The sequence below is a fragment of the Lemur catta genome, chromosome 16 (genome assembly GCF_020740605.2).
Source record: "Lemur catta isolate mLemCat1 chromosome 16, mLemCat1.pri, whole genome shotgun sequence".
NCBI lineage: Eukaryota > Metazoa > Chordata > Mammalia > Primates > Lemuridae > Lemur > Lemur catta.
Window position 1 is genome coordinate 38,956,276 of NC_059143.1, and position 22,413 is coordinate 38,978,688.

General features: G+C 35.0%; 1 protein-coding gene across 1 annotated transcript in view; it reads left to right on the forward strand.

Annotated features, from left to right (window-relative positions):
* The window catches only part of DCC (DCC netrin 1 receptor), a 987,982-nt gene that overhangs the window by 824,153 nt on the left and 141,416 nt on the right, over positions 1-22,413 (forward strand). Inside the window, exon 15 of the mRNA XM_045528069.1 lies at positions 10,131-10,325. Within this exon, the coding sequence (XP_045384025.1) occupies positions 10,131-10,325 (195 nt within the window). The remainder of the gene's footprint in view (positions 1-10,130; positions 10,326-22,413) is intronic.

Here is a 22,413-nt window from a genome sequence, read left to right on the forward strand (position 1 = left end):
ATATAATCCAATTCATACATCTATTTTAATGAAGAATCTCGATGCCATGTTCATGAGTAGAGTCTTAATAAATGCTTAATTGGATTTGTTTGAACTTTTCTTGGCTTAATAATGGCCCTCTTCTGCATGCAGCACACCTCCCTACTTTTTTCTTATTTGAATATGGATGCAGTTATTGTGAAATGTAATTTAAGAACCCGCAGGGGGCTGAGTCGTGGGGAGTACAAACATGAAAAAGATGAGACCAGCTATTTGGAGGCATAGACAGTTAATGGCTGCACTAACAGGAAAAGACTGTGAAAACAAGTAGCACTTGAGCTAGAAACTTCAGGGAAAGGGGATTCTGACAAATAGGATTATAGGGAAGGGTGTGTGTGACAGCATAGAAGACATTCTTCAAAAAGATGTCCTTAAGAAAATGTATGTCTATCACCATTAGTTCACATGCATCCTGACTCATCCAAATGTTACTTCTTTACTGCTTGATTGTCATAACACATTTCCATACAATTCAAATATTGCCTCTGTTCTCATTTTTCCATCTCTCCATTTGGATGATAATTGCTAAGACAATGGTCTTATCCTTTCCCATAATATACACATTTGCAATCTGAAAAAAAGGTAAATAAAAAATTAATAGAAGAAAGCCAGGAGAGTTGCTACTTCTTGCACATAATACTGTTATAGATTATGATTTCAGATTGTTCACTTTTAAATATGATGGAAACTTAACAGCTATGTCAGGGCGTTTAACTATGTAACAGTGTGGGACAGGTATGTTCCATTTGCTGTAAGAAATTAATACCAAAGGCCTTCTCAATTTATTGACTCTTGATCGCTTTCCACTGCAACACTTCCATAAACTGATTCTGATTTCCTTTCCTTCCTTCTGGTTTTCTTCTTTTGATTGTACCACTTGAATATTAAAAAGTGTGACCCTTGCTAAGAATTCGTATTTGAATGAACGGACAAGTTTAGTAGTGGTCACTAGTTGCTCCAAAAGAATACTCAGGGTGTGCTGGGGTTGCTGTATTTAAAAATATATATTTTTAAAATATTCATCTCATTTTAACTTATTCATGTGAATCTTTAAATCATAAAATGAGATATAAATGACTTCCACCAAAACTTTCTTGGCTACTGCTGGAAAGGTATGAAACCTACGTCCTGAGTAAAATTTCAAATAGAATTGCTTTGATTTTCCTTAAATTATGATGGAGAAAGCAATCATTTTGAAAACCACATGAAATGGGAGGCATTCTTTGCTGTAATTGAAGAAATCCACATTGGAAGCAACTGTAGCATTAGCCCTCCCTGGATGCATTGTATTGCATAACTTCCCTCCTGCGTCCCAGTCCCGTGGTGAACCCCAAGAGAGTGATCTACTCATTATATGTAACTCTGGACCCACAAGTCAGTTCATAAAAGGCTGTGCTGTTTGCAGATTGTTAAAAACAACCCTCTGTCTCCTGTGACCTCTTGGAGGTCCTCTTGCCTCCTCAGCTTGGCTTAAGCAGTGTGAAGATAACAGTAACTTGGAGAAATACTCTATTTCCTTATGGAGTGCCCTTTTAATTAGGATGTTTTGTTAAAGTAATTATAAAGCCAAATCACACTGTTTGTTTAAGGTTCCCTGGAAAGCACATTGTTATTACCAACAGCTGGGAAGTTTTAAAATATGTATTTTGTGCCTCAAAATTTCAGCTTAAAAAGAGACCCAAGATCATTAGAATTCCCCAAGGTTTTTATGTAATTGTCTCGCATAAGGAAAGAAGAGAATTTGTGATGAAGTTCAACAAGGTATCCGCCGGGATCTGTTTGTGCTTGTGCTACTATTTTTTTTTTAAATTTTGACATTAACAGGTAGAAATTGTGATACACAATCAATAATGATGTGATTTAAAATTAAACCTCTGCACTCAAGTGGAGGAGCTTATTAGCAAAAATCAGCAATGCAGAGACTTCTGAAAATGCAAGAGTAATGCAGCGAAAAATGTGAACCTAAGAACTGTCTCTAATTTCCTGTCCCCAGGAAATAGGTAATTAGCCCTATGAGCCTGATCAGGTAGTGGCGAGATGGGTTCACTCTAAATTAATTTCATTTGAGAAGTGTGGTAAGGAGTTGGGTCTGCACCAGTGACCAAAAGAATTTGTTCTTTTGGCAATTTAACTTGGTGTTTGTATGGGATTTGGTGTACACAGAAAAGTGTAGGTGGCTGTCGCGAAACAGAATTTCTTTCATGAGAACTTTCCAAAGGAGCCACTTAATGATATGCCGTGTTGCTAATTGACAGGCTTGGGGAATCAGATCAGCCAGTGGAACAGCAGCTATTTCATTACAAAATAAAAAAAAAACAGCCCCTAAATATCATTTAAGTGGATTTCATTTAACACATAAGGAGTATAGCACACAAAGCCAAAATTGATTTTGGAAAACAATCGTGAGGGTATTTGTTCTGTCAGGCTTAGGTTCTTTCGCCACTTCAAGAAATTGGAATTTGTAAGTAAAATTGAACTTTGTGGTAGTTTGTCCTGTGTTCTGTTTGACACACCAACTGCCTACCCTGGAGAGGGATCTTAGCTTCCTGCTGGTTCTTATCAAATCAAGAATTCCGTAAATGGACCCATGGTTGTCCAAGTGTTGTACAAAAGAAGGGCTGGTGTCCCCCTTCAGTAATCTGGAATTGGGATTCTGCAGCTTCACTAAGCAAGAGAGATCAGGGAAGGGAAGACTGTTAGTGGTTTTGTCAAGATTAAACTTGGGGCATGGCATTGAGGATTTTATTCCCTAAGGAATACATTTTTTTTTCCTTTTTTTTTTTTTTTTAAGTTATCATCAATATGAACCAGGCCAGTGCATAAAGGGCAGAAGCTGTAAAATGCAGATTCTGATGAATGATTTCCTCAGGAGAGGAATGATTGTTTATTGGGCCTGAAGGGACAAGCCATTCCAGGATCTGTCTTTATTGTCACCTAGGTGTTAATTTTGCTGATATCAGGAATTGGAGGACACAGGGGAAAAAACATTGTCCACCCTAAGATCTACCAGTTCAACTGGCTTAGATTTAGGAGACATTTTTTTCAGAACTACAGTTCATTGTTGTGTTACAGGAATATGGCTGTCAAACATTTAGGATACTGACTATGTATCTGTTCACTCCCCTGGAACTTCTACATCCTTTTTCAATTTTTGGAACAGTGATAAAGTAAAATTAGTAATAGGCAAACAAAAGGAGCTAAAAATAAAGTAAAATGATGAAATAATAAGATTTAGTGTAAAACAATTAAGATTAAAGGAAAACACATATTCAAAGTTAAAAGGTAAAATATGGTTAAAATTACAAATCTTAATGCTGAAAAGTAACAACTTTAAGATAAGTAATATAAAATGTGTAGAACAGCTAATGGAGCAAACTATATGGGAAATGTTAAAGGAGATAACATTTATTAAAATGCTGAGTATGACACATGCACAGTAGGTCTCCATAAATTTTAGCCATTATGGTTATTAGGAAAAAGAACAAAACCTAGATGGCTGTAAACATTTTAATGCTGAAGATCAGTAAATAAAGATTAGTCAAAGAATATACTTTCTGTCCCTAGAGGAAAGACTCTTTAAAGTTCATTATTAAAATTAATAATGAGAGATTGGGAGAGGGCTGGACTACAAAGGGGTCGTAGCCTGAAGAAGTTTTGGGGTAATGGAATTGTTTTGTATAATGAAAGGAGTGGTGGATACATGATTTCACCTGTTAGTCAAAACCTGTAGAACCATATGCCACTGAATAAATTTTGCTGCTTATACATTTCCTAAATATATTAAAAACAAATACTGACAAAATGGTAGGAGTAGAATGCTAAAAGCATACAAAATAGAGTTCAATAGTGAATAGAAATGGTAGTCTACTATGATAAATAAACAAAGAACATTCGAAGTTTAGGGAGGCCAGTGGCCTAAGGGAAATGATGTCCATTGGTGGGAACGGGCTCTGCCTGTAGAAATGAGCACATTAGTCCATATCAGACCTGCTGGGAAAGATAGAGTGTGGGTATGTCAATTGCCTTATGCAATTCGCTGTAAAGAAATATAGGCTATTAAGGACTGGAACAAAACTCTAACAAAATGATCCATAAAATGCAGCCTACTAAATGGAGAGCAGATATGTGAGTATTTGTCAAAAGTACCGACTGCCTGACACCACTTGGCAGTGCCACCCACGGCAGACAGTGTGCAGCGGCGATCATTTTCATTAGCAAGGGCTGGCAGAGACAAATCTTGCTGGCCACTAGGAGGAAAAAGACTTTAATAACTATTTTCATCCTGTTTCATTTCTATCAATTTTTTCCTTAAAATTCTTATTTAATGGAGAGAGGTTACAAAACTGTAATTTTATATATAATGACAGTTATATTTAACCTTATAGGAAATATAGACTTTATTCTCATATTTTTGAGCACCTTGTGCTAGGAACTGTCCTGGGGATGGAGTTGCAGAACTTATGAAAGGGGATAAAACAGAGTAATGAAATAATCACATTACATAGATAGCAAAATAAGTGGTAATAAATCCTATTGTGGGGGGGGGAATAACAGAGGAGATTAGGGGTGATGAGAAGAAGATTACAGTTTTAACCATGATAGTCAGGGGTGGCTGCAATAGGAAATTAAATAAAAACTTGAAAGAGTAACAGAGGAAGCCACATTTGGAGCAAAGCTTCCCAGGCAGAAGGAACAGCAAGTGCAAATGTCCTGTGGCTGGATCGTGCCTGGCATGTTTGAGGAACAGCAAAGTATTCAGTGTGGACTAGATGGCTGGAGTGATGTGAGCAAAGAGAAAAGAAATACAAGAGGTCAGAGAAGTAAGAACGGAAGAGGGATAGATCATATATGGCCTTTTAGGCCATTGTGAAGAACCTGGCCTTACAATGTGATATGGGAACACTTTGGGGGGTTTTCAGCAGAGCAGTAATGTGATCTTATGCACATAGTCTACATCTATATTCATGGCCATTTATTTAAAATATTATCTATATGCTGGTTGCTTCCACATCTGCATTTCTAGTCCTGACCTTTCACCAAAACCCCACACTTAACATACACAACTACTGCCTTGATATTTCCACAGGTTTGACTAACAAGCGTCTCAAATTAAACATGGCCCAAGGAGAGCTGGCTTGTTTTTCCTCATCTCAGTACATCATCCACCAGTTGCCCAAGCCACAGACCTATGCATTATGATTGAGTCTCCTTTTTCTCACACCCCTCACATCCAATCCAAAGCTGTTGACCGTGCCTTACAAATGTACCAAATCTGCCCACTTTAACTCATTTCACAACAGCCACCCAGACAAGTACAAAAGCATTGTTATGGTCTCCCTGTTTCTCTCTATGCCCCTTCCCCAAGCTTCTTCACACTTAGAAAATAGAGTGATCTTTCAAAAACATCAGTGAGATCACACTTCACCCCTCCCACCCCTCTTAGGGAAAACCGTTCAAGATCTTCTCATTGTACTTAGAATAAAATCTGAGTTTCTTACATTGGCTTGCCTTGCATATGGTGACCTGGTCTCTTGGCGACTCGCTTTCTCATATTTTTGTTTAATTTTAAAAAATTAAGTTACAATAGACATAAAATTTACCATCTTAACCATTTTAAGTGTACAGTTCAGTGACATTAAATATACTCACATCGTTGTGCAACCATCACCACCATCCTTCTCTAGAACTCTTTCCATCTTGCAAAACTATAGTGCTATACCCATTAAGCACTAACTACTCATTTACCCTTCCCCCCACAGCCTGCGGCAACCACCATTGTATTCTCTGGCTCTGTGAATTTGATTACTCTGGGTACCTCATGTATGGGGAATCATACAGTTTTTGTCCTTTTGTGACTAGCTTATTTCAAATAACATTTTCAAACGTGTCAATTTGGCCTTTTGAAAAACCAAATTATATTCTATTGTATGAATATGACACATTTTGTTTATCCATCTGGCCATTGGTGGACACTTTGGTTATTTCCACCTTTTGGCTATTGTGAATAACGCTCCTATGAATATGGATATACAAATATTTGCTTTGGTCCTTGCTTTCAACTCTATGGGGGGTATACCCAGAAGAAGAATTTCAAGATCATGTGATAATTCTATTTAAAATAGTTTGAGGAACCACCATACTGTTTTCCATAGCCGCTGTACCGTTTTTACATCCTACTGGCTGACTCTCTTCATCTTCTTCATTTCTTTTCTTGCCCTCCATGTTCCAGATATAATGACCTTCTTTGGTTTCTTCAAATACCAAAGTCATTCTTGGGATAGGGCCTTTGCAGGAGTTATTCCCTCTTCCTACAAAGCTACCACTTTGTGTTTACTTGACTGGCTCTTTCTGATAATTCACCTTTAGACTCTAACAGAGAGACCCTCCCTGATGACTCAGTTATTGTACCTTCAGCATAGCACTTAGCAAGATCTCATTGTTTCTTTATTTGTTTATTAGGAAAGTTTTGTCTTTCCTACCCCAGCACTACATCTCTAACTCCAGTACCTACAACTATGATTGTCCTATAGGAGATACACAATAATTATTGAAATGTCACACGTCTTAATCTCATAAATGCCCTGATGTACTGCATGTGAACATTACTCATTAGCAGAAACCTGTAATCGTCAAAGAATAACATCTGTTCTTTAGAACCAAATTAAATCTAGAGAGAATCTATAATTCCATGGTATAATCAAGAATGACAGTTGACCTAGCTATCTTGATCATTCCGATTCCAGTAGAAATTTAGGGGTTCATTAATTTGGATATTTCAGCAAAATGTGCTATTTGTTTTCAGATCATCTCAATAATTACCCTAATATCCCTCTATGCGTTGTATATGCAATCGCTGTTCTAGAGATATTTGTAAAATCTTTCATGTGCTTCTGAGCAGCCAACTTCAGTTTCAGACCCAAAACAAGGATCACACATGACACACATCTTCCACAGCAAATTTTCTAAATTGACATTTTATAGTTCATTCCAGTAATAACCACTTTCACAATACATAAGGTCACCCATGTTAGAGAAAACTCACTCAGGTAACATAAAAGGAAAATTGTTATTTCTGTCTTCACATTAAGAAGTGAGTGTGTGCGCATAAATTGGCTATTCTGGATTATGAACAATCTCCAGACATAATTATTATTATGATGAGGCCATATATTTTGACTGGCTTAGGTCCAATACTGCCTTGGTAGGTACTATCCTTCTGCCCTGTGATCTTAATTGAGTGATAAAAGCCCATTAAATATCTAGAGGAAGAGACAGCATATATTCTTATATATTAACATCCATATTATTTATACTATTAAAAGTTGTGAGATTTCCATCTAGGATTAAAACATTTTTATGTAGTGAAGAATAAAGGGGAGTCTGGTGTACTAAGAGCTCCTCTTTTTCAAGAACCAGTTGGTATATTCATTACCATGGTATCTTTAAAGCTCCAACAGATGAAATTCTGTGGTTACTAATTTGCAACAGAACTATTGTGTGAATTGCAGAAATATGGAGAAATAGTTATTCTGAAAATATTTTAATAGTTTTTTCTTTTATTCTAAAAGATGTTAAATCTTGTCATTCAGATCATTATGTTTTCATATTGTTTTTAAAAAGTCATAAATGCAGAATATCTGAATAGTATTCAGTTTGTGTTCTTAATATAAAGTTAGGCAGATTATCTTCTTGTTTCAATGGTTATTGCAAAAATCTCAAATGTGTTAAACAGAATTGATTGTAGAGCCCATTATATTTCAAGGACACTGACGAGATTCTGTAGCAACAGGGTTGAAAAGTATTAATTCACCCTTTTCATCTCTTTTATTACTTTTGCATGGAGTTTATAGTGGGAAATACTTCACAAAGATTGTGTTTCTACTGTTAAGGTTTATATCCATATTTTGAGACATAAACTTTATAATGTCTTTGCATATTACATCACAGGCTTCTTTAAGGCAGGCAAATAACAGTTTGTCCTTTTTTGCTCACAAAGGGGCATCTTTACAAAAAAAAAAAAAAGCATCTTTAGAAAATTGATGTAGTATCTTTAGAATCTTTTGGAATGCTGTTGGTATGGTACCTGCTTTAAAAATTTTAATAAAAACCATGCTTCTATCTATCACTTAAGCTAGAAGTGTGCATACTGATAACGGATAAAGTTGGTAAAAGGAATTACATCAACTTTATTTGCTATTACATTAGGAGATAAAATGTATTATAATATTAACTTTGGTTATCACATTTCATTGCATAATTAGGCAATCCAGAGATTTTCAGAATCTCTTGAAACAGAAATTTCTGAAACAGAAATAATGAACACAATAGTTTGGAAAAGATTTAAATTACTAATCTTTTTGAGTGCTTATTAATTGCCAAGAATTGTGTTAAGCACGTATTGAAGTTTGGATGGGCACATTCTTTCTTCCATTTCTTTTCAGAATACTTCCTTGATTTTCAAAGAATAGGCTACATGTGTCTGTATTTAGCCTATTGAAATATTTATTAGTCTATTGTAACTGCCTTTTTACTTGCCTATTTTTCCCAATGGACTATAAATCCCAAAGGTGCAGGTTTTATGTCTGCCATATTCACTGTCTTCTGTATCCTAAACAATACAGGTACCTAGCCCCACCCTCCAAACATAATGGGTACCACTTAAATATAATATTTACTGATTAAATAATGATCAGTGTTCAGGAAATAAATTAATCTTTTGGGGATGGGATCATAGGGAAGAATGATGATGGAAAATCAGAATGTCAATTTAGTAATAAAATTTATTAATTTTCAACACAATTTCTATAAAAGAAAATGGATATCAACATGGCATGTGCATCCTCTAATAGCTAACGTTAGCTGAGAACTTATGTGCTACTCATAATGAGTGATTTTATGCCTTATCTCATTAAATTTTCTCAATAGCATAACTTCATTCTACAGAGGAAGGAACTGAGGCTTAGAGAGGATAAGGAATGTCTTATGGTCTCACATCTAGTGAGTATCCAGTACAAATTTGAACTCTGCTCCTTCTGCCAGAGCTCAAGCTTTAAATCAATCAATATTTGGAATGTCAACTTAATCAGAAGGGAAACTCAGAGAAGTTAAATAATTCCATGAGGACACAGGGCTAGTAAATGACAGAATGTGGTATTAAACCAAATTTACACAGCTCCAAATCCTGTGTGGCTTTAACCCAGGCCACTGTCATCTTCTCTTTAATAATTAATGCACTTTTTGCACATACAGTAAACCATGACTCAAGTACCATCCTAATCATGCTAGGTAGATCATGACCCTAAACTCTTCCTCCTGACAGTTTCTTAAGGAAAGACTGGTACATTTGTTTTTGTTTTTACCTGAATCAGAATAAGTAATTACTGGGCAAGACAGCATTGACATTTTATTTACCATTCTATTATTCTTACATCTGCCTTGATTCTGCCCTTTATTAATGATGTATAAGAAGAAATATATGGGCCGAGTGTGGTGTCTCACGCCTGTAATCCTAGCACTCTGGCAGGCCGAGGCGGGTGGACTGTTTGAGCTCAGGAGTTCGAGACCAGCCTGAGCAAGAGTGAGACCCCGTCTCTACTAAAAATAGAAAGAAATTATATGGACAGCTAAAATATATTTAGAAAAATTAGCTGGGCATGGTGGCACATGCCTGTAGTCCCAGCTACTTGGGAGGCTGAGGCAGAAGGGTAGCTTGAGCTCAGGAGTTTGAGGTTGCTGTGAGCTAGGCTGACACCACGGCACTCTAGCCCAGGCACCAGAGTGAGACTCTGTCTCAAAAAAAAAAAGAAGAAATATATGAAAAAATTAAGGAAGAAACTATTAGAATAAAGATGCATTAGACTACCATGCCCATGGAAGGAATTCAGTATCTTCTTATGCTTAAGACATTCTGTGAAAGTTGAATCAAACATGGAAAACATATCACATGCTGAAAAAATGAGGGGCTTGGATAATAAGTAATGAATTATTTGAGCATCTATGGAATATGATATTAAGTCTCATTTAAATAGTGTTTTGCCATGCTGTGTGCTCTGTTATAATACATGCTGATGATGCCTCTTTTTGAATCGTAGAGTCTCAAGTTCCTGATCAGCCAAGCTCTCTTCACGTGAGGCCCCAGACCAACTGCATCATCATGAGTTGGACTCCTCCCTTGAACCCAAACATCGTGGTACGAGGTTACATTATTGGTTATGGTGTTGGGAGCCCTTATGCTGAGACAGTGCGTGTGGACAGTAAGCAGCGATATTATTCCATCGAGAGGTTAGGTGAGTACCTGTGATTTCTATTCTATTAAGGGAAATAAGTGAGTTATTTGAAATCATGTTATTTCTTGGAATATTGTTCTTTGGGACTATGACTTCAATTTGTTGTATACATTAATTCTTAGAGCAACTCCCTAGCTCTACACAAACACACACACCAACTTAAGAACATTTCTTCTCTGAAATTTAGATTTTGGGAATTTGACCTAGAGAGATCCGTAATGGTGAGTGCCCTGGCGTAGGCCCTTGCTTTGTGTCATAGGAAACAAAATGTTCAGTGGGTCATTTTTCTTTATCCAGTTGTCAATGGAAACTTCTAATCTTAATAATTCTTGTATAAAGCAAATCAACACATTTGTCTTCTTTATTTGTTCTCGTTAGGAAGATGTTCTGTTCATTTTTCTTTAACCTTGAATTGTCTGGTTATAGTACTTTCTTTTCCCTTAACATTCATAGATAAAGCTTTGTGGCTATGGCATTAGGACTGTAAAACAAGATGAAAAGAGGAATTTTAGTCAAGACAGTAAATTGGAGTTATGAAACTCCCTCCTGCATGTATCCTGCTTCCTCCCCAATCCAAGTTTCTTATTATACTGCACTCAATCTTGTTTTTTCAGTTTTTTACTGACTACAATACTTCAATTGTGATGTATCTGAATTAATTAAAAATTTGTTCATTCAGAGAGGTCTAATGTGTGTAAAAGTGTTCATATTCATGTTATATCTGATTTCCCATATTGCTGTAAGGGATTATAGATTATATCATTAACAGATGGAAATAAAAGAAATATATGTAATATATCAGGATGCCAATAAGTTAAATGATTCTCATAGAGTAAAAAGCAAGTTGATTCTACCTGTTGATTTAATACCACATTACTTGCAATGAAGAATGATGACCCCACAGGGAATGCAACCAGATTGGTGGGTGGGGCCATCTACTACTTATTTGTAGTGTCTCTCACAAACAGAATATTTGTGATGAGAAGCCTGATTTGAATTTGAATAGCTAAAATGCAGTAGTAGCAAGAAAAGATTTTCTCAGCACAAAGGGAAAATTGCAGTAACCCATTCTCTCTCTAATTGCTTTAAATACTAATAAGAGAAGCATCTACTGAAAATCTCCACATTTTTGTTAACTTTGCTTTTAGAAATAATATTCTTTCTGTCACTCCCTGAGTTTAAATGTAAAGGCACTCACAAAATTCGTCTTTTATGGCCTTATGGCCGTCAAACCTATGTCAGGGGACTTTCACTTACTCATTATAAAGTGTACACAGTCTCTGACAGTTCATCTTGATGCTACTCAAACAGACAGAAGAAGGAAAGTTCCCACGGCAGTGCCCACACTTCCAGGCAATGAAAACGTAGTGCAAACTCAGAAGGAAGTCAGGAAGGAAAACTGCATCGTTTCACCATGCCCTTTTGATAATCATGCCCTTTATTACAAAGAAACTCTGAGAGTCTCCAAGTTTAGCAAAGTTAGTAGTTTGGGAGACTAACATTGGCAAATCTCCCTGAATCCTTAATAAGAAAAAAGAAAAATCTCTTTGTTAGATTTGTTGTAAAGATCTAGGAAAATTGTTAAAGGTAAACTGGGATGTGAACCTGTCTAAGTGATAATCTTGAATTCGCACTTTAAAACTTATCTGGAAAGAGAAATTACATACACACATATATACACACACACACACACACACACACTCACACTCGCGCTTGCTCGCATATTTAAATTCTACCGGTTAATACTCTTTTAACACAGTTCCATGTCTTAACACAAAATTTGAAATAAAAGTATTAGTATGCTGCTCATTAAATATCCTCATGACTATGCAAATAAACTGTCATTTTTTGACATGTTTATGCTATTTAACCAAAGTGTGTGTGAGATATAACTTTAGCTCTAATTTTTATAAAGGAGTCATTCAAGTCTATATTCCCACTCTGCAGAGAAATCACCAATTGTTTTATCTATTTTATTGAGCATCAAAATAGGTACATCAGGTTTCATAGCATCTTTTTAAAAAGTATTTGTAAGTACATGTTTATTTTTAATTTTTAAAGCTTTAGAAACACAAAGTTGTCTAGTCATTACATGTATAATTAACAAAAGGAAATTTTATGTTTTCAAGATAGTATGACAGTTATACAACTAAAAAGAAATTAAAGAAAGTTATAAAATCCATTTATGCATAGGGTCAACCATAGCTTCAAGTATCACGGTTATATTTTAGACTATAAAAAAGCTATTTGTTTTATAATTGACCAATAAACCTCCTCTGTGATGAGAGACTAGAATGTCTAAACAGCAATATATTCATTCTTACCATCCTTTTCATGATGCACATTAGAGGATGTGGTTTTAATGGAATAAGAATTAAAAAACATAGTCTAAGCATACCAAAAAGTAACTATGGAATTGAACAAAACTCTGAATCTGGGTTGAGATCTATATTTTTCTCCCTTCCAAAATTTTTAATATTGGGAAAGTGATTTGGATGCTGGCCTTAAAATATCTCAGTGAAAATAAGGAAAAAGTTTCTTTTATTCCCTCTATCATAGTATCAGAGAGTTAACAGATTTTGAAAACAGCTAATAGAGGTTGGAAAGTTGATCTCTTAAGAGGTGTAAATAATAGACTTTATATTGTGATCATTGCAACAATATGAAAGTTTTACCTAATTAAGAATATTCAGCTTTTTGGGGTAAACTCATAATCTATTTCTAAATATTATCAAAAATCCTTTTGTAATACTGATTAGAAATGTTTTACCTTGTACTGTTTAGTAAAAAAAAAAAAAAAAGATTTAGAAAATGAGCATTCCATTTGTGATTAAATTTGTCCATAATTCAGTGGTATCAAATGTGAGGGTTCGAGTTCTGTCTCTAATAATGAATTATTGGTCATATGTAGCACAGTAGCCTTTCATTCCCACATTGTGGGACTCTGTACCTCAATTTTCTCATGTTAAACAATATACTGTGTCCACTTTACAAGCTTTTTTTTGAGATTCAATTGAAATAATAAAGGTAAAGATATTTGTAATTTTTTTAAAAAGTTAAAAATATTATGCACTTATAAATAAGGCATTTTTCTTATTATCATTTGTACATCAGTAGTTCAGCAAATGCAAGTAGTGTAATTCCATAGGCTTTGTGGTTTTTTTATAAACCTTAAAGCTTGTAGTGTTCCAGTTTGTCTTCTTTACCAAAATGTAGTATCAAATATATTTTTTAAAATATTTTGAGGACTCCAAGTTTTTAGACTCAGATAGCTCATCACATGCATAAAATTATAGAAAACATACTCATTTACTGAAATAATTAGCATGAATAAAAATCTAAACAACACAGTGACATTCAGTTTGATATGGAAGACAAAAATGTAAACTCCAAGTTTTTTTTTTTTTTTTAAGAAACATCATTTTATTTCTCAGGAATAAATGAAAAAGGAAGGAAGGAAGAAGGTGAGAAAAGAAGGGGGGGAGGGAGAGAAAAGACAATAAAAGACTCCAAGTTTTAACTATAATAAAAATGCCCATTTTTATAATAAAAATCGTGAGTTGGGAGAGTTAGATTCATTTAACATGAGTACTGGTTGACCAGGGAAGAAGAGTGAGAGGGAATAAGAAAAGGTCACTCCTTGAGACCATTATTCAGAATACATCAAGAAGAATGGATTTTATCTTCTATGATTTTTTTTTTAGGTTAGTGTCTTCTAAACGTATAGACATTTTCAAGCAGTCTTTAAGGACAGCGTGGGGAGATTCATTAATAATACATACCGTTCTATTTGTAACACTTTTCTCACTTTCTACTCCCTGAGGTCCAAAGCAGATGCATTGTCTCACACCTGGTAAACTTTCTAAGGCTATTTTGGGAGAATCCATTACAAAAGATGAATACAATTATTGAAGAGAGGAACAAAGGTTTTCTCATTGGAGTACAAAAAACATGTATCTGTATATATGTAAAATCATTAGAAATCTCCAAATAGCCCCCATCAGTCTCCTTTTTTTTTTTATAATAATTCCACATTCTATCCTGTATTTTATAACCTAAATTGTCATTTGCAAAATCTCTTCCCCACAAACTCTAGCTGCTTTGGTCCAACTCAGACTTTCAGCTCTGTGTCCTCAATTCAGGGAGACCACTGGACTCTTTTTGGGTTTCTCCTTTTTCTTCTGCAGCCTGGAAACTCTCCAAGCAATAAGCTGGGGAAATCAGAGGGCTCCCTTTATTTTCCTTCTCTCGGAGGTCACTGACTTGATCTTCCTGATATCCCGTGCCTGAAAACTGTTTCATATATTTTGTCTGTTTTTCTTTTTCAGTTGATGCAGGCCAGTCCCTATTCATCCGTTTTGACCAGCAGTAGGAGTTCTTTAATAAGCAATTAAACAATCGTTTTATTATTTCAGTATGCCAAAACTTTCAAGTTTTTAAGAGTCCCCAAAATGCCAAACTGTATTTTATCTGTTTCCTGATTTCTGCCACAAATCTTATCCAGAATGAATCCTAACTGTCATATTGTATTTTTAGAGAGTAAATTTAACTTGAGTGCTCTTAGAAATAGGTCTTTTATCCTGTGGAGAAATGAACCTTTATAACTCCCAGTGTGCATTCTAAGTTCAGTGTATTCAAGGTAAATTACAGTGATAAGCTCAGCATTGCCCCCCCCATTAAAAAAAACCCTTCATGCATGAAATATAGAAGCTTTGAGTTTATGACATGCAAACATTTAAAATCAGAAAAATCAATGCACTTTAGCAGCCTCAAATATGGTTGACATACATGAATAAAAAATGAATAAGCACCATGTAGAGAACATTTTATTATTTTGAAATGAAGTACATTATAGGTGTTGGTTAACAAAATCCTGCTTTGTATCTTTTGAAGCAGAATTTAAGAAGAATTATGGAGAATGGTTTTTGACCTAAAGTTTGAAAAGCTTGATCACAAAGACCCCTTTGAAATAAATCATTTAATGGTAAAGAAAATAAAAAGGGAAGATAGATTTACCCCATTCTTTATCCCAAAATATCTTACTCTGAGCATTTACATACAGTGTAGCAATAGTGAAACAGCCTTCAGCTGTGTTTCAGACTGGGGGACCAGAATAGAACACTGAAAATTCATATATTTTATGCTGTATAAGCCATTTTAGAAGAAAGTCAGTTTACCTTGTTTTTATTTTATAATGTCATACACGGGGAATCCCTACTTATTAAGGTACATCAGTAATTTCTAATAATATAATTTTATTCCTAAAGTCTTAATGTGTGGGTTTTAAGATAGAGTTTTATCTCAGTTTTGATCATATATGCTTCTTCTCTATGTCATTTATTATTTATTTTTCCCTGTCAATACTATTTGCCCAATTTCCATATTATAAATGTTGTGAGTGGAAGTATGGAATTTAATGAATCTAAAGAAAAATATGTTTTCTCATTTTTTTAGCATTTTATAATTGCTTTGAAATTTGGTTTAGTATGTTTCAATACTTTTATAAATATAGATGAATTCAATGTGATATAATGCATTATTATCTGAATCAAGTTTTGTTTTCAAATGTTCTTGACCATTTAGTCAACATTAGTCAAAACACTGAATGGGTAGATTTTCCATATTGCAGGCAATTGCTTAATTAAGAAAAAAAAATTTTTTTTCTTGTGGTAGATGTGTGCTAAAAGACCAAATAATTTATTACTCTTGACAAAATTGTTACATAAATGACTTACTTGGTGACTGTTAAGCATATGCACCATATTGAGGACAGTGGGGGATACTAAGAAATGTAAGACATATTCTCTAACCTATTCTAGGCTTCCAAAGTCTGCTATAATAAATATAAGAATATTTCTTGAAAAGAATAAGTGAGGTAGCATAGTTTCTATAGGAGCAATAATTGCACTGAGGGTAGAAAGTTTACCTTGATATGAGGTTATTAGAAGAGTTTTGTTAGAAATGCTGCCTGGAGAGTTTTGACTTGAAGGATGGGTAGGACTCCTTCTCATGGAAGGGTATGGGAAGTGTAGTATATGTAAGACTGAAGAGTCAAGGAAAAGCAAGGGAGGCTCAAGGTCTAGTGAACAAAGCAATTGAACCCTGAATGCAAGTTCATATGCGGCAGTTGCAGGAGTTATTAATATAAATAGAGAGATAACTTGAGCACGGGTTTAAGAGGGCCTAATATGTAACCCTTGATGTTCTTGGATTTGCCTCTTCCCAATGGGTCCATCCTCTGTATTTAATAGTCATTTTGTTGAGGTACTAATTGAATCCTAAACACTGGGGACTAGTGTGCTAGTCATTTCGCTAGTTAGTAAAACTTAGCTACCAGTCTATTCTCTTTTTGTCACATACCCATTTTTGTGAGCAAAAAATGTTCTTCGTTTTTAAAACTTCAGGAAAAACTAGAATCCAGGATTAAAAGGGCAGCTGTGTCTACATTGTAGCAGTCTTTGAATAGATTAGGCCCTTTTAAGATGCAATTCCATAATGGGAGATTATTTCCCTAACAATGTGAATAATCATTGGGAAGTGTCCCTTCCCCTCTTCACAGTACCTGTTTTGAAAACCAAGCCATGAAAAAGAAAACCCACAATTATTTAATTAATTCTAGCTAGCACTGCAAAATTGTGCCCTATCTTTGGGTCCTTCTCTTTAAATGATTTGTTCAATATCCAGAATTTCTCAAGCTGAAGCCCCTTATATTCTTATGAGGACATCCAGAGTCTAACTTCTGATGCTCTTAATTACTTTGGAGGGTCCTAACTCAACACACCATATAGTGACCCCTGGCATCCCACCATCTAGACTTTGTCTCCCATCTTCCTCGGCATAATGTCCCTTTCTTCATATATGTGTCTCCGAATCATATCATTCCAGTTTTTCTTCCTAGGACTACGCCTGTGTGGATATTTAATTGTTTTGAGGGTGGTGCTGGGAGAAGAGCAGGATTTGGGGAAGATAGTTAAGATTTAGATAATTAAGATTTATTTAGTTAAGAATTTAAAGCAGTCCACCTTAAAAATGTGGCAAACCATGCCATTAGATAGTTCATCTAGGAACTTTCTGTTTTTCAGGTATTATATGTATATGTGTATGTGTGTGTATGTTTTAATAATCAGTACTTTGTCGTAAAAATGTGGAAAATAAGACATATTCTAGTCATGTGACTGATACAGGTAAATTTGGCAAATTAATGACAGCAATGGAATAGAATCTGTTACTTCTAGCAATGTCTACCCTGAAACTATTATCAGTTAGTCAAATAGAATATCTATTATATGAATTATTTACATATTTTATTTAATTAGCATAATCATTTGGGAAGGGCCATTGGCTATATACAGCCCAAATCTTAGAAAAATATTTTAATCATACGTGGAAGTCTTATATGTTATTTCAAATTCTATTTATTCAAGAGTAATGGCCTTTCTCTTAACTAGGCATTTTGCTATCTCATTGGAGTAAGGAAAAAAAGTGGCCGTTTAGTCCATAAATAACAGATTATGTGATTAGTCATTTAGACTAATGCCTTATTGCCTTTAAAGGTCATTGTGTAATGTCTTTCATTAGAAGAGGTTAAACTTTGTGCTGCAATAAAGTATTACTGAGAAGGATCATCGTGTTCTGACCCAAGGGCTCATTTTTGTCTACAGGCATTTAAGTGACAATCAACATAGCCTTCTTAATAATTAGCAGAGAAGTGACATTTTAGAAATTATTGACTTCTGAGAAAAGTTTCCTTAAAAGGTGTAGCGGTTTAAATGGGAGCCCCTAAGAAATTATGTCCATGTCCTAACTCCAGAACCTGTGAATGTAACCTTATTTAGAAAAAGGGTCTTTGTAGATGCAAGTATGTTAAGGATCGCCAGAGTGGTCATCCCAGTTTACTGGCTGAGCCCTAAATCTAATGGTGTGTCCTTGTAAGGGGCACACAGTAGACAGACACAGAGGGGAGAGAGTCATAAGACAGACCTCTCTAGATTGGAGCCATGTGGTGACAAGAATGGCTGATGGCCACCACTGGAACCTAGGAAAGGCAAGAAAGTATTCTGCCCTAGAGCCTCCAGGGACAATGTTGCCCTGCTGACTACTCAGTTTCCGACCTTTGACCTTCAAAACCCTGAAGGAACAATTCCTATTGTTTAAGTTTGTATGGTTTATTACAGCAGCCTCAGGAAACAATACAAAAGATAACTCTCCATCTTAGTTTTTTTTATTTTTTTCTCAATCTCCTTTTAAACTGTTTTTTTAAGAAATTCTGACCCAGCTACCATCTATGTACCAAACCAGAATGATCGATATTTAAAAAAAAATGAAAAGTTAAGAAAAAATTCAACACAAAAGGCAATGTTTTTGGAGAAAGAAAGCATCAGAATGGCAAGGAATGATCATAGGAGAAGATTCTTGGCAGTGAAATTAGATGAATAAAATGGTCCTAACTTTTTCAAAGGGACTATTATCTCAACTATCCAAAGGAATTTTGTTCTTCTGGTTGATCAATCGTGTGCCTTATGTTAATGTCCGGGAGATACAAATTAAAAACTGAATACCAAATTTGAATTCATCCTTATCTACCTTTGCTGTAATGTGGCAAAGTCTTTGTTTTCTAGCAAGAAACCTGGATGGAATGCAATAAACACTGCATAGAGACTTTTCTTTTTCTTGGTAAGAGAAAAGCGCATTTACAACAAAGAAATCAATTTTTTTTTAAAGAAAATGGAGAGCTAGGAATTATACCCACAAGAGTAAAAGCAAGTGATTTATCTTTAAGGTAATCTAATTCCCAAGGCTTGCACAACAATTAGTCATTTCTGAGCAGAAATTAGGGAGCACTCTAAAAGTATTGGACAAAACTCTGCTTACGGAGAGGTTGTAGAATTGGGACAGAAAGGTGATGATTTTCCCTTTTGGACTTTATTTACATCAGCATCCTTTTCTAATGTTATGTCATGCTAGTGAGTAATAATTCAATTCTCAACTGTTACTTTCTATTTTTTCACATTTCTTGTATTATTGTCGCACAATCTTTTGTCCCTTGAACTTGTAGCAAAACCTCAGGAACTAATATTTTGACCACATTTGTGGGACCTGTGTCTCTATTGGATCACATACAGAAATCAAAAGCACTGATAAATATATTTTCAAATAAAATATATTCAAAGGGTATTTGGTAATGAGTAGCAAGTTTCTGCATCTCTGGACAATGGTACAGTGGAAAAAATGTATGTTTTTTTCCCTTTGTACTTTACTTGTCTGAATGGCAGGAGAAGCATTTTAAAGTTCCAGAATGCAAGTGTCTGCACGGCAGTGATTTTTCTGTTTTTGGTCAAGTTACTTATACTTTGTGTCCTGCTTTCCTCAATCTGTCAAATGAGCAAAACAAGCACTCTTGGCCTTCACAGGAAGAAGTGTGGGAAGAGAAAACAGATCCTGTCAGCGTGGTGGAGGATGAAGTTATTTTTGAAACACGTTATCATATACCTTCAGGAAACAAAGTCTGGTTTAAGATTTTTTTTTTCTTTCTTGCGAAGAGGTTATCATCATAAACATTTGAAACTTTGTAATGTGAAAACTCTTCTTTTCTGTGAACTGTATTTTATTGTTAGACCTTGAGGAGAAAATAAGGGGAAAACATCCTCCCATACTAATAATGTTCAATGAAACAAGCAGATATTATTGCTTAAGCTGCTGTGTTGTATGCACCTAGGAAACTCACTTAAAACATGCATTACAAACAATAGTAGGCTTGCGAGGCCCATGATAATGGTCATAAATAACATTTATTGAGCACTTACTCTGTGCCAAGCTCTATGTATTTTATATGTGTATCTCATTTGCTTCTCATAATAATCCTAAAAGGAAAGTTTTCTGCTTGATGCCATCTTACAGATAAGTTAACACCAATTACATAAAGTGAAACTCAGGCTAACAGGGCTTAAGTGGCTCGTGCCAGATCCCTTAGCTAGTAAGGGGTGGAACCAGGACTCAAACTGCCTGACCCAAAAACATTTCTTGGCCACCATGCTGTGTTATATCAGGTTGTATACCTTTTGCATGCTATCTTGTGAAAATCAAATACAGCTTTAAAAAATATCTGGTCAATGGAACCAATGCTGCTGAGAGTCTAGAATAATTTTCTCAAGTCTAAGTCATTTCTTCATAGGCATTTTGTAACTGAAGAATTTTTCAGAGATTTTTAAATTTTTACTAAAGCTATAGAAATTTAAAGTTAAAACAAACACAATATTAACTAGTTTCCATAAAAGACAGTTTTAACAATTTTTTTTAAAAAGTTTGTCATAATAAAAGATAATGTATTCTTATGGTCATAACCTATTAATAGAAGAATAAAGGTAGGCAAGGGACAAATTGGTCCGTGAATGTGCCCACATTGGTGACTATTTTCTTTTCTAACTTTCTCTCTCTCTCTCTTCCCCCCCATACACATACACACGCACACACACATTTAATCTCTCTCACCTTTTCCCACAGGCTTCTTTGTCCACCTTGTTTCCTATATGTTTTTCTTTCTCCTTAGCTAAATTCTCCACCTCAGCTTCAAGATTTATCCATTATATAGACAGACAGAATGTATATCATTCATATTAAATTTTTAAAATATAGTGAATTGTGTAGTAATGACTTAGATGAGAACTTGTAAGTAGAACAATTAATTTCCTCTAAAAGCAAGTTGCTTCCTTTTTAAGGGTGGGCCTCCAGTGCTTTGCCCAGCTTCCCTAAGAGTCAGCAAGCAGACTAGGTTTGGTTATTATTAATGCTATCAATGACGTACATATCAGAGGTGCAAAAATCATAATAAATAAGTTCAAGATCATTAACATAGTAAGAGCAAAATAGAATTACTTGGATAAGTCTATTAAGCTAATTAGGTAGAGTTATTAGAGCATTAGTGTGTTTGGAGTTTAATGCTAGAAATCAACAATTCAATCAACATGTATCAAATAGCAAAAAGGGAAAAAATATTGCCAATTATGGTTGAATAGAAAGAACACTAGACTTTGAATCAAAGACTTAATTTAGGATATGTCCCTTGTTTTTCTCAGCTGGGGGACTGCTGACACGTGATAGAGTCTCTCCAATCCTAATTTCCACACTGCTAAAGTAGAGATAAAAATACAGGTTTCTTTCCTAACTGCAGGGTAGGTGTTCCTTTATCTCTGCATCCACCCCAGTATCTATTATTTTTTGGATTTTCTTTTTAAATAAAAGCCATCGTAACTGGGGTAAGGTGATATGTCATTTTGGTTTTAATTTGGATTGCCCTGATGATTTAGGGACATTGAACATTTTTTCATGTTTCTTGACCATTTGTATGTCTTCTTTTGAAAAGCTTCTGTTCATGCCTTTTGTCCACTTTTTAATGAGGTTGGTTGTTTGTTTGCTTTCTTGCTGATTTGTTTGAGTTCTTTGTAGACTCTGGTTATTAGCCCATTATCGGATGTGTAGCTTTAGAATATTTTCTCCCATTTTTAGGTTGTCTAATTTGCTCTATTGATTATTTCCTTAGCTGTGCAGAAGCTTTTTAATTTAATCAAGTCTCATTTATTTATTTTTGTTGTTGCTATAATTGCTAATAGAGTCTTAGTCATAAATTGTTTGCCTAGGCTGATACCTAGAAGAGTTTTTCCTACATTTTCTTCTGCGATTCTTACGGTTTCATGCCTTATATTTAAGTCTTTTACCCATCTTAAATTAATTTTTGTGAATGGTGAGAGAAATAGGTTCTGTTTCATTCTTCTGCCTGTGGCTATCCAATTTTCTCAGCACCATTTATTGAATAGGGTACAACCTCTATAAAAAATAATATAGAGATTCCTCAAAAAACAAAAGTAGACATACCATTCGATCCAGCAATCCCACTACTGTGTATTTACCCAAAGGAAAAGAAGTAACTTTATCAAAAAAAAAACTTGCATGCAAATGTTTACTGCAGCAAAATTCACAATTATGAAGATGCGGAATCAACCCAAGTACCCCTCAATTCATGAGTGGATTAACAAAATATGGTATATGTATACCATGGAATACTACTCAGCCATAAAAAAGGATGATTTAATGC